Source organism: Lontra canadensis, unplaced genomic scaffold (assembly GCF_010015895.1).
Source record: "Lontra canadensis isolate GAN:19392208 unplaced genomic scaffold, GSC_riverotter_1.0 scaffold65, whole genome shotgun sequence".
In the NCBI taxonomy this organism is placed as follows: domain Eukaryota; kingdom Metazoa; phylum Chordata; class Mammalia; order Carnivora; family Mustelidae; genus Lontra; species Lontra canadensis.
This window is the reverse complement of record NW_022631059.1, coordinates 1369454-1381600: the sequence shown is the minus strand read 5'-3', so window position 1 is coordinate 1381600 and position 12147 is coordinate 1369454. Positions and strand designations below refer to the sequence as shown.

Genomic DNA, 12147 nt, shown 5'->3' with positions numbered 1-12147 from the left:
TCTTCACCCGTGGTTCGCAGAAGACGCAAAGAAGGACGCCGCGGAGCTGGGGTGGCCGTACGGGTAAGCCAGGGTCCCCGTGCAGCCCACTCTCAGGCACGTGGCAAAGAACACAAAACCTCCCGCCTTGTTCCTGCGGACACACCAACAGGCTCTCAGGAATACCGCGGGCACAGTGTGCTTTGGAACAGAGAGTGCCCCTGCAAGGCTGCGCGGGGGCGAAGACTGGGCGTCAGTCACAGAGGGCAGGCGAGTCCCCGCCAGGCGGCTGCCGCAGCTGGGTGCCGAAGTGGGGCCCGGAGGGCGTGCGGTGCCTGCACCGGGGCTGTGTGGGCAGTGGGGCCGGCCTTGACTAGAACTGCTGCGTGAGGCGTCGGTAATGAGGTAACACCTGGCTCTCGGGGAGGTAGAGCGCGAGTTCCAAGGCCACCAGCACCGTGAACTCGAACCCAATGAGATCCCGTCTGTTGAATCGGAACCTTTCTTCCAGCTTCTGCATTGAAAAAGCGGGGTGGTTACGGGGCCGGCTCGGTCTCCCGCCCAGGGAAGTGGGTGCAGGCCCGGCTGCGGGTCCCCGGCGGGCAGCCTGGCCCGGGGAAGGGGCTACTCACGTCGATGAGCTGCTTCACCTCGCCCCTGCGCAGGTCGCTGCTGATCTTGGCGGCGAGGAGCACGCACGCGCCGGCGCACAGCTTGCGGTTCTGCTTGTTGAGTTTGCCCTGCAGGACCAGCTTCTCGAAGTACACGTACGCCATGGACACGGTCACAGGCTCCAGGCTGCACTCCTCAGAAAGGTTCCGCATCTCGCGCTTCAAGCTGCAGGTGACAGGGAGGCGCTCAGGGGCCGGGGAAGCAGCCGCCCTCTCCTGGCCCCACACGGCGTTTTGGGCGGCGGGAAAGGCCTGTTCCCCGCGGGCAGCGCTCGGCCAGCAGCTTGGCGGGTGAGCTGGCTGATGTCGGGCCGTGGCACCCGTCCTCCCAGCTGCATCGGCTGGCCCACGCTGTGCTCCAGGGGACACTGGACAGAGGACACAGTCCCTGCTGTCCTGGGGCAGCGGGGAGGACAACGCGGGAGAAAACCACCCACAGAAAGGCCCTGTGGTGCAGACACGCTGAGGCAGCATCTAGGCCTCAGTGAAGCCCTTATGGGTGCTGCTGGGGAGGGGACGGTGGGATGCAGTGGGGCCAGAAGGACCCTGGGCAGGACACTGAGCCACTTACTCGCCGTGAGGTCTTGGGCCAGCCTCATCGGCCCTTGATCCCATCCATCACCAGGCTCAGTGCCCGCCACCTGTGCTGTCCTGGGCATCAGGGAGGAGGGCTTGGAGGTGTGGGTACGAGAGGCCTTGAGGCAGCCTGGCCTGCGGAGGTGGTAGTGGGGGACCGGGGAGTTGCCACTATTGGCCTGGACAGACGGCGGGGGGGGGGGAAGGGGGGGGGGGGGACACACGTGGATTTGTCAAGCTCACGGGACCTGCCGGAAATGGGGGCAGGAGCCGGGAGACCCTGCCTCAGCGCCCTCACCTCCGGATCTTGCTCAGGGTCAGTTTGATATGCGGGAACTTCTCGCGGAAGGTCTCGTTCATGTCCTTCTTGAGGTCAGAGGGCTTCACGTACTCTATCACCGTGGTCTGCAGAAGAGGCAGCAGGGTGGGGAACCCGCCCCACGCAGGCCTAGCGGCGCACCTGCCTGAGGCCCCGGGGGGTGATTTCATGCCGGCCTGGGTCTGCGATGCCAACACGCGGTGGCTTCAGGCACCAGCTCTGCCAAGGACACGCCTCACGACGGAGAGCACAGAGTGGGCAGCCCCCTGCCACCAGGGTGCGTGCTGAAGGCAGCAGTGACCCCAGGGCACCTCTCTGGCCTATGGTGTACCCTGTCCTGTCCTGAGGTGCTGTTGCTGTCCTGGGGGTGGGGGGGCATGTCAGCCCCACCCTGGCAGCTTGCTGTCGGCCTGCCCCCGACCCCCGGGGCCGTGCGGGCTGGGCACGTGGTGGTGCTCACCATACCATGTAAGAGGCGAAGATGAGGACCCTCTTGTGCTTGCCGCAGGGCCACTGCGGGTCGTCCAGCAGGTCGGGATTGTAGTCCAGCACGTCCCCAGCGTCGCCGCCTGCAGGCAGAGGGCAGCCCTGACCCACCACGAGCCCCCAGCTGGGGTCTGCGGTCTGGGAAAGGCTGCAGGCCATGCTTCCCTGCCCCTGAGAGCTGGGTGGAAGGAAGGAGCGCTTGACAAGGAGGGGCCCCCGGGCCCCCAGCCCCCCAGCCCCCCTGCCATCGTTGGACACGGGATCTCTCCAGTGCCCGGTCGGACGAAGCCTAGGCTGTTTGCTCTAGCGGGAGTCCCTTCTCCTGACCCTGCTCCCGAGCCTGGTGTCCTGTCTGGACTGGGACCCTGGTTGGCCACGTGCTCTCCCTTGCCCAGCTGGTGTGACCGCCTGCCCTAAGCCCAGTTAGGGCACATGAGGCTACCTAGTTCCGTGCCAGCTGGCACTGACTTGGCCGGGGCCGGTTTGTATCTTGAGCCTGGCAGAGCGCGGGGGATGCTGGGCCGGGGCTGGGGTGGCGGGCCGTGGCCGTCTGTCTTGTGTGTGACCAGGGCGTTGGTAGGGTACAAGAACTTGGCGTAAGACACCACCTGGAGAGACAAGGGTGTCAGGGCTCAGTCCCTATCGCCCCCGGGCCCTGGCCCCGGCCTGAGACCAGAGGTTCAGCAAGCTGTCCCCTACGCCTTCCTGTTGCAGGAAGGCCCCGCACAACTGCCACCCTTGCATGGGTAAAGAAAGACCTACTGAGGGCGAGTGCTCCCAGGCAGCCCCGCGCTGGGCACTGCACCCCTGGGATTAGTATTCTCAATAACAAGAACATTCCGGAATGCCACCCTTGCCATCCCGTGTGGGATCTGCAGCACAGGAACCTTCTCCCTCCCTCTGACCACCAGCACAGAGACGGCACAGACACCTGGCTGCTGAGCGAGGCTACGGGGCCCGTTTTCGGGCTGTGGGGCTTTCTCCCACCAACACCGTGCATTTTAGAAGATTCAGGGGGAAACACAGCTCCATGTGTTTGTTGCCTTGGTGAGCGCAAGCTCCGTGCCCCCCAAACACCTACCCCGCCCACGGACCGCAGCCACACTTGCCTTCCCGTCTGCTCCCAGCTCAACGCCCTCCAACTCAAAGACCATCTCAGAAGACACGGAGACGCCGCCGGACGGGTGCCTCTGCTTCTGGCTGTCCACCCTCAGGTCACTGCAGCGCACAGGACAGGAGACGGCTGCCGCCCTCCCTGCCCCTTCTCAGGCCCACGCACTTCCTGTTCGAATACTCTAGAGGTCGGCAGTAATGGAGAGGCACTGACCTCTGCCCGAGGCCACCCGCTTGGCCAGCTGGCCCAGGCCCATCCCAGGGGAAGGGTTCCCCATTGCCATGCCCACTCCGACGGCCATCTCCTTCCTCCCCGAGCGATGCACGGGACACAGCCGCCTGACGCGCGCGTGAGGGCACAGGGCAGCGTCCCCACAAGCAGCGTCCCCGGCATCTGCCGTAAACAGCTCACACAGAGCAACGGTGTGGACACACCCCTGCTAGGGAACCAGGGCCCAAAGGCCTTCAGAGTTCCTGGGGAGCTGTGCCAGGGCTGGTGCCGAGCTCGGTGCCGCCCTGGGCCACTCACCTGAGCCGCAGGCCTTCTCCGTAGGGCAGGACCGAGAAGGCCGCACATAGGGACCGCTTGGCACAGATGAGCACGATCCTGGGGGGAGGTGCTGGTCAGAGCAGGTGGGAGGCGTTTCTGGGAGAAAACGCCTTCTCCTCTGGACTTGGGTGACACAAGCTGCTGGCTGGGACCACCGCACACCTGGGCGTGCTGAAGCCCCGTAGCACGCAGACCTGCCTCGGGCTGCTCCTTAGCACCAGCATGAGCCCGTCACCCTGGGGGCCATGCTTGGGGAGGGGTCTGGGCCCTGCCGGGAGAACACAGAGCTTCCCAACCAGGGCCGCGGGGCGGACACGTGGCAGCCTGGCCTCCAGCAGGAAGGACGGTGGGCTCAGACGTCTCAGGGTGGGTGACAGGAATGCCGAGGGGCCCCTGCAGTGCCAACAGACACAGGAGCCCTGAGGGCCACCGCACCAGGCCCACACCCCGGTATGGGGCAGCCGCATCCCAGCTTGTAGCTCAACCACCCACCGTGTTTCCCAAATAAAACCCAGCCCTCCTCTCTCGGCCACATTGCATCATCACGCCTGTCCTGTGTCCCTTCACCTGGGCTACCAGAGAGGGGGACAAGACAGGTCCCCAGCCCCTGATCGGTGCGAGGGGGACACGGTGGGCAGCTCCAGGGCTGCAGGCAGGGGCCCCGGATTGGATGGCAGCCCTGGCCATGGCACATGGCACCTGCTGTTCCTGGTGTCATACTGCCTCATGTTCTTGATGAAGTGGGTCTTCTTCAAGCCTTTGTGTCTTGGGGATCCGGAAATGTGCTTGGTTCTGCAAGGTAAAAACCAGATCACTCTTTCCTCCCTCGAGACCTCCTCTGGCCCCAGGTCTCAGACACCCTTACCTTTGAACCGAGGCACATCCCACAGCGTCTTCCAGGAACTCAAGAGAACAGCGCTGGGAGGCGACTCGCCTTCTGTAAGAAGACAGAGCAGGGCCTCAGCTAACACCTGGGAAGGGGCTGCTCTCAGACCCAGAGACGTGCTCTCAGGAGTCTCCCCACTGGAGGGCAGCCCCAGCCACCGACTGGGTCAGGAGCTTGTCTGGGGTGAGGTCTGAGCCTTGGGTAGGGCCACTCAAGGACCAGAGTTTGCCAGAAGAATCCAAGGGGGACCAGCACCCTGGTCTGCTGCCCGTGGCCTCCTGGAGCTCAGCCCAGCACGTTCCAGGCATCCTCTCTGGCCCAGGACTGGCAGGGCCAGCCGCGCTCACCCACAGCAGGCTGAAGGAACTATATCCGGAGAGCTCACGGCCTCCCACCCCACTGCCAGGGAAGCTCCTCAAGCCTGAAGGCCCAGAAACCCTGTGTGGCTGCACTCTCAGGTCAAGATCACAAAGCCTGGTTACCGACACCCAGGCCACCCCTGTGGTCACCTGTCGACCTCCTCATCCTCGTGGGGTGGAAGTGCACATCTCACCAGTAAGGGCTGCTTGTGACAAAGCTATGCAGATGGGCCCCAGGTCCGCACATGTTCCCAACGAGAGGGAGGATCCCAGAGACCACGGCTGTGGGGTCCATGAAATTAAGCAACACGGGCCAGCATATGCCAGACACCCCGCATGTCTAGAGTGTAAACTGAGCCCAGGCTCCTGCGGAGGGGAGCAGGGGAAGGACACATGGCCGAGGAAGCCACTTCGGGGAGCTGTAGCCTGCCCAGAAGCAATGCTGTCCTCCCACAGGACCCTGGCTGACGGAAGAGGCCCAGCGTGGTCCGGCCACCTCACCAGGTAGAAGTGGCCTGGAGTCCCGGGAGGAAGGAGCCAGGGGACAGGTGGTCACCATCGTGTACTAGGGGCCTAGCCCCCACCTTCTGCCATGGAGCCACGGCTTATGGCAGCCCAGAGCAGCTGGGCACCTGGCCCCGGTCACATGACCAGGGCAGTCCTGGGGGGCTCCAAGGCTGTTACCTCGAAGCTCCAGCCTCCACATAAGTCTTTAAAGTGACCGCAGCGGCACGCACTCACTGAAAATCAACAAAAATGAACACGGCACAACCTCCAGTGAAACGCTGGGTCTCCCACCACAGCCCTGTATCCAAAGAGGGGCAGTGACCTCCCTCTGCAACTGGCGTGGGGGGAGGGCACCCGCCTACCAGACGAGTGCTTGGGGGTGACGGGAGTGCTTGGGTCAGTCAGGCAGGGGAGCCCGGGCTGCAGCCATGGCCTGAGGACTGGCTAGGGCGGGGGTGGGGTAGTGTATGGGCAGCGGGAGGGCCACGTCGGGAGGACATCCAGCGTCCCACGAAGCCTGCGGGGAGAGGTGGGGGTGAGCAGGTGGAAGGCAGGCCCCGTTCAAGGAAAGCTGCCGACCTGGGGAGAGCCCAAGCGTCCCCGGAGGGGTCTGCGTGCGGCCCTGCGGGGCTGGGCTCTGAGGCTCCATGGAGCAGCCCCTGTGGCTTCCTCAGGGCATTTCCCAGGTGGTGTCCCAACGGCTTCCGCACACCCGGGACCTCGTCTGCGGGGCCCAGGCCGGCAGCAACCTCCACAGAGGCCCGGCCCGGCACACGGTCTCTGGCCCGGTGCCCGGAGGAGTGGCAGGCGAGACAGTAGCCTCTGCCGCCTTGCTCACGCCTTCTGGAGATCCTGGGATGATGCCATAAGCTCAGCTCACCAGGCTTTAAAATCTGTTCCCACTGCTTTTGCAGGTACCTCTCCCCCGTCGCAAGCATTTTACACAGACGCTCAGCCCTCACGATAACTGCGTGGGACGGCGGTGTTATTACTCTCTGTTGACGTGTGGGGAAACTGAGGCACAGAGCGGGCAAGCGAGCTGCCCGAGGTCGCAGCTGCTCAGGTGGTACCAGGACCTGCGAACCCGCAGGTGGCCTGTGCGTTTGCCAACGGCAGGAGCACGGCCTCTCTGCCCCGCTGCGGCCCCCGCGGGGCTGGCTGCAATTGAGGCCACCCCTCGGGTGCTTCTCTGCTGAACGCGGCCTGCGTTCCCGGTGGGCTGTCTGAGCTGGGATGAAACGCCTGCAACAGTGCCCGTCACTGTGCCCCGAGCTGAAGCGCAGGTCTGCAGGGGCACACAGGCCACCGGAGGCCCAGGCGTGCAGGCCTACTGTGTTCTCAGGATCAGGTGGATGTGCAGGTACTGGGAGGGGGGCCCAGTGTGGGGTGTGTCCCCACCAGCAGAGGGTGGAGTGAGGGCACAGTGATAAGCTGCTGGCTGCAGAACATTCTGGAAGGGGAGCGTCTGTGGGCAGGAGAGAAGCAGCCTGCACACTCCCAGGGATCCCAGCCTCCTCGGGTGTGGAAGTGACCGTGTGTTGGGCGGCACCCGGTCTGCAGGGTTCCCAGAAAGTGTAGGCAGTTGGGAAGCCGGCCGTCAGGGCCCTGGTCGTGGACGCACACGGCCATCTAGGGGCCGCCCCAGGAGGTCAGGTGGGGCCTACCCCTCCCGGAACGTGGAGCAGCCCAGCCGCGCCGGGACAGCGCCCCTTTTAAAGAAACTGCTGGGCAGTCAACCTCTGGCAGTGGTTCCTCTGGAGGAATGTCTGGCCCCTCGGTGAGTCCCGAGGTGACACCACCACGGCTTTGCATGGGGCCCCAGCACGGACGGGCTCCGGCCAAGGGTGCCCTGCTCAGCCTCTGGAACCTGCCCCCCAGGAAGGTGTCTGTGCAGGCAGCAGGCAGGACAGAACATGCCAGCAGCTCTACCTGAGAGTCCCCGCTGGAGGTGAGCAGCGTGGTCAGCAGGAGGCTGGGCAGGACACACTCTCACGTGCCTAGACGCAGATGGAAGCTCGTGTCTGGGTGCCCTGGGGTGGGGGCCGGCTGCAGAGAGCTTCTAGGGGACGGCGCGAGCTGCCCCCAGAGTGGGACACGCATTTTTTACCCCATGTAAAAACACCACCACTAACAAACAGGCTACAAAGAACAAAACCGGGGTTCTCTGTCACCTGCGCCGCCCCCTCCCCTGACCCTGGCTGTTTGGGCAACACAAGTCTCCCCGGCCTAGGAAGCCTCTCTGCGAGCCACGGTCAGGGCCAGGGTCTGCGGGACGGGGGCTACTCGCGGCGACTGGCTGGAGGCTGCCTGCATTGGACTCTTTGGGGAAGAAGGGGCCAAGGGTCAGGGCTGTGGGAGAGGCTGTCAGGAGGGCGCAGGCGGCCGCTGCACGGGCCCCGGGCCTGTTCACTCTCCCGCTCGCTCTCAGAATTGCCATCCCCCCAACCCCAGATGTGAAATGCTCCTGCCAACACGAAATCACCACTAGAGTTTCTATCATCTGACCAACGCCCTCTGTCACTGCAGAAGTGCCCGGCCAAGGAAGGGCTCCCACCCGAGGTCTGTTTGAGGGCTGAGAACCACCCAGACGGAGTGAGGGGCCAAGTGAAGGGGTCAGACCAGCTGGCGTGGGCTGCAGAGTACCCGTGCCCACAACTGGGGACCCTTTCCTGCTCGGTGCCCATGTGAGCACGGCACCTGACCTCACAGACACTTGTGCATACTTGTCCAAGGAGTGGTGGTCCTGGGCACCCCATCTTGCCTAGTTCCTGCCCGGAAAAGCAGAGACCCCATATTCTAGCTGACCACTCGGAGAGGCCTGAAGTGCCCCGGGGAGGGGAGCCCAGCTGTGGCCTCTGGGGGCCAAGTCTCAGCAAGGCCCCTGAGCCGCCACAGGACGACGTGCCTCTGGGCTCTGCCCTCGGCAACCATCTCCAGCTGTCCTCCGGCAAGACCCCGAAATCAGAGTCGTAAGTGAACCGCCAGCCACTACACTGAATCGGTTTAATTTGGAGCTTGGTGGCTTCGGGAACACAAAGTGGCTCCTGGCCAGCGTGGCAGCCGAAACCCCAGGCCCTTCTCAGAATCGCTCCAGTGGGAGCCCTCCAGAGTCGTGAGGCATTCTGCTCCCAGCAAATGCAGCCACGTCCCTGGCCTCCTGGCAGTGCCCCTGGCTCCCCTGCCTTGTCCTCAGTGCCTTGGACACTAATGAGGGCTGTAGTAGGCTCAGCTGTGCCCCCCAGGTGTCAGCAGCAGGTTACCCGGTGAGTTATGTTGAAGTCCTGAACCCTGACATCTGTGACTAGGACCCTGTGTAGACACAGGGTCTTTGCAAATGCGACCAAATGAAGAGGGGGCCCGTCGGGTGGGCCCTGACCCCATGGCTGGGGTCTGTGCAAGGAGAGGAAAGGCCGGGTTGGGACACAGACTCATAGGAGAAGCACCAGGAAGACGGAGCAGAGACTGGAGGGCCACCTGGGGCCACCCGGAGCTGGGGGAGGCAGGAAGCCTCCTTCCCTGGGGCTTCCAGAGGGAGCACAGCCCCGCCCCGTCCCCATCTCAGACCTGCGTCCCCCAGGACGGCAAGGGGAAGCGCTGCTGCAGTCCAGTGGTGCCCAGCTCTCGGGGCTTTGCTCAACAGCTGCGCCTCTCTGGGGCTTTCTAGGAGAGAGGAGGGTGTGGGGCCTGGCGGGGGCCTGGCGGGGGCCGGCTGGGGCCTGGAAACCTGTTTCTGCCAGCTGGAGGAGCCCAGAAGCCCGCCTGCTCGCCTCAAGTGACTGCGGTGTCAAAATGAAAGTAAACACCGTGTTAGAGGTTCTAGGAGGGAAGTGTGGACACCAGTGACTTGCTCACTGGCTTGGCAGGAAAAGCCACACTGGGCTGAACCCCGAGGGTGACACAACTTCCCCGCCGTGGACTGAGTGGGAGCACTCACCAGGTAACCTGCTGCTGACACCTGTCTGCTCACCCGGCCCTGGCCAAGGCCGCCCCTCGCCCGGCCCTCGAGCTCGCCGGACCTCACACAGCCCCTCAGGTAGGTAGTGCAGAAGGCCAAAGCGCTTCACAGAGGAGCAAACTGAGACTCCTGCCCACGGTCACAACAGCGCCCCTGACGGGTGGACCTAGATGACAGCGGGTCTGACCACTGCACGCGCGGTACGGACCTCAGGAGGAGGCCCTCACTAGCCCCCACTCCGGAAATACTACTGACGCTCGGACTGGGCCGGCAGCTCGGAGCCCCCGGGCTTGGCTGGCCGCCCCTCACGCACTCTGCGGCGGCTCCCTGTGGGCAGGGCCCGGGAAGGACCGTTCATCACAGGCAGGTGTGGCCCCAGAGGGCAGGAAGGCGGGAGCGGCGGGAGAGGGCTGGGCTCAGGCTACGGGTAGAGGGACACAGGGACGGGCGTGGGTGCAGCAGGAAAACCAAAGGGCACCTCGATGCACATCATGTCCTCACCCCACGCCAGCGTCCTCCCAAGCTCCCAGGTATGGGCGGGGCGGGAGCACCAGCAGCCCCTGCGGCCTGGCGGGGTTCCTGCTCACAGGCGCCGCCTCCAGCACCCATACCCCCTCAGGCTCTTCCCTAGAGTGTGGCTGCAAGGGGCAGGGTGCCGGGGGCTGGTTTGGAGGGTCTGGCCCGCAGCAGGGTTGCCAGTTTGCGGAACAGAGAGCCTAGAACGACGTGCGGTCTGCCCAGAAGGCACATGTGCCCCCAAGGCGGAGGAGGTGGCCTGGCGCCTGCGGCCCGGAACAGACACAAATGCTCTCATCAAGCTCGGGCCTGGCGGCAGGGGATGCCCCTCCCTCTGAAGCCCCCTGACTCGTCACACCACAGAGGGACTCCAGAGCCCCAGTGTGACCTGGGGACCATCCTCCGGGCTGACACTACAACTTCGGGGAAGAGGACAGTAGGCTTTGGGGCTCTGTTTTTAAAATGGGCTGATTTCCATCGGTAGAACAGGTTTTTCTTAATACTGGCCTCCTGCAGCAGCAGCCCTGGCCCGGGGACGGCAGGAGCGCGCTGCTGAGCTGCTGGGTTTGGCCCGATGATCTCCTAGCTTCGCTTTGCCCCTCCCCATCTCTGCGGCCCGGGCCAGGCCTGTTGGTGGCACGGGTCAGGTCCACGGGTGCCCCCCGGCCTGCCCAGAAGCCAGCGGCTTCCCCGCAGAGCTGGAGACAACTTCCGCCCGCGGTGGTACGCGCCTAGCCGTGGGCCACACGCGAGAACTCAGAATGTGAGGTCAAGAATGGACAAGCAAGCCTGCAGTCTGGACTCACCCCGCCATCCTCCACGCTGAGGGCCAGGGCTCTGAGGCAGCTGTGACGACCTCCAGGGGAGGAGAGCAGCCTCTGAACCGTAGGGACTCGAGGCGTCGGCCCGACCTTGTGGGCCAGCCTGCCCTGGGGCTCTGCGCTCAGCCCCTCCCTGCACACCCGTGAGGGCTGTCTCGGGAGGGCCTGCCCTGCAGCTCTGTTCTGCAAAGCCTAAGCACTGCCCTTCCAGAAGGGCTGCGACAGCAGCCAGTCTTGAGCCCCAGAGTGAGGGTGGGCAGTGGGAGCGTACGGGATAGCCCCAGAGTCTAGGCAAAGGTGCCAAGGGGGCCGGGACGCCCAACGCTGAGCTCTGCGGGCAGCTGAGGAAGGGTCTCTGGGAGAAGAAAATGGGGTGTCTGGCAGCCAGGGGCCATCTGGGCACAAGCACCCTAGAGGGGCAGGGCTCAGGGGTGGGTGCCTGCTCTGGGACCGGCTGAGGGCTTCCTAGAACTGGAATCAGGTCAGGGAGAGTAAGTGGAAGCTGGGAATGGACAGGGCCAGGGGCACTGAGCTCAGAGGGGACGGGGTGGGGAGGACGGCAGTCAGCACGGGGGTTACGGGGTGGACCAGGGACCAGCAGGCTGGGGGGCTGGGAGGTTCGGCGGGCACAGAAGGCCACATGGTACAGTGCAGGGAAGACCAGAGGTTTGTCCAGCTCAGAGTACGTCCGCAAGGAGACACACAAGGGATGCTTGGGAGGCCCTGAGTCTGGGGACTGGGAGGGGCGTGTCCAGAGCTGCCCGGGCTGTGTGTCTGGGGCTGACAAGGGCTGAGGGAACCCGAAAACTGACGGGGGCTGACAGAGTTAAGGGGACCATGACCCCTGTGTCTACGGAGAGGGCCTGAGGACTGCTGACCCCCACATCTTGAGACTCATGGGACCCAGGCAAAACTCTCTTCCTCGTGCTGGGGAGGCCCAGATACCCCAACCCTGTGTCTGGGGCTCCCAGGGGAGCAGGGTCCCCTTCTGATCCCCAAGTCATGTATGACCCTCTGCCATGAGCTCCCAGGACCCCAGGTGACCCTGATCCCCAGGTCCTATGCAGATGGGGCCCTGGACCACTTCGCCGCAGTCCCCTGGACCGATGACCCCCAGGTCACCCCGACCCTGTGTCCCGGGCTGTCAGGTCACCCCCGCCCTGCGCGGATCCGGCACGGGGTCCCACTCACCTCTGGCGCTGCCCGTCCAGCCCGAGTCCCAGGCCGAGGCCCAGGCTGGCGGGCGCGGGGCCGGGCGCCGGGCTGAGCAGGCCCTGGGGCGCCGACGCCCTGCCCGGGGGACCCGGCAGCCCGGGCAGGCCGGCGGGGGGCGCGGGCGGCGGCGGCGGCGGCGGGGGCGGCGGCGGTTTTTTTTTTTTTTTTTTTTTTTTTTTTTTTTTTTTTTTTTT

At 64.8% G+C, this 12147-nt stretch overlaps 1 protein-coding gene across 1 annotated transcript; it reads right to left on the bottom strand.

Annotated features, from left to right (window-relative positions):
- Window positions 1–310: 310 nt before the first annotated feature.
- CABLES2 (Cdk5 and Abl enzyme substrate 2) lies at window positions 311–12096 on the bottom strand (the record flags this gene model as incomplete). The annotated part of the gene is made up of 10 exons (XM_032878848.1): window positions 311–493; window positions 612–816; window positions 1525–1631; window positions 2011–2114; window positions 2474–2639; window positions 3141–3249; window positions 3674–3751; window positions 4394–4486; window positions 4560–4631; window positions 11930–12096. Coding segments are annotated over 10 exons (1242 nt in total), but the record flags the coding sequence as incomplete, so codon positions are not given.
- Window positions 12097–12147: the final 51 nt, after the last annotated feature.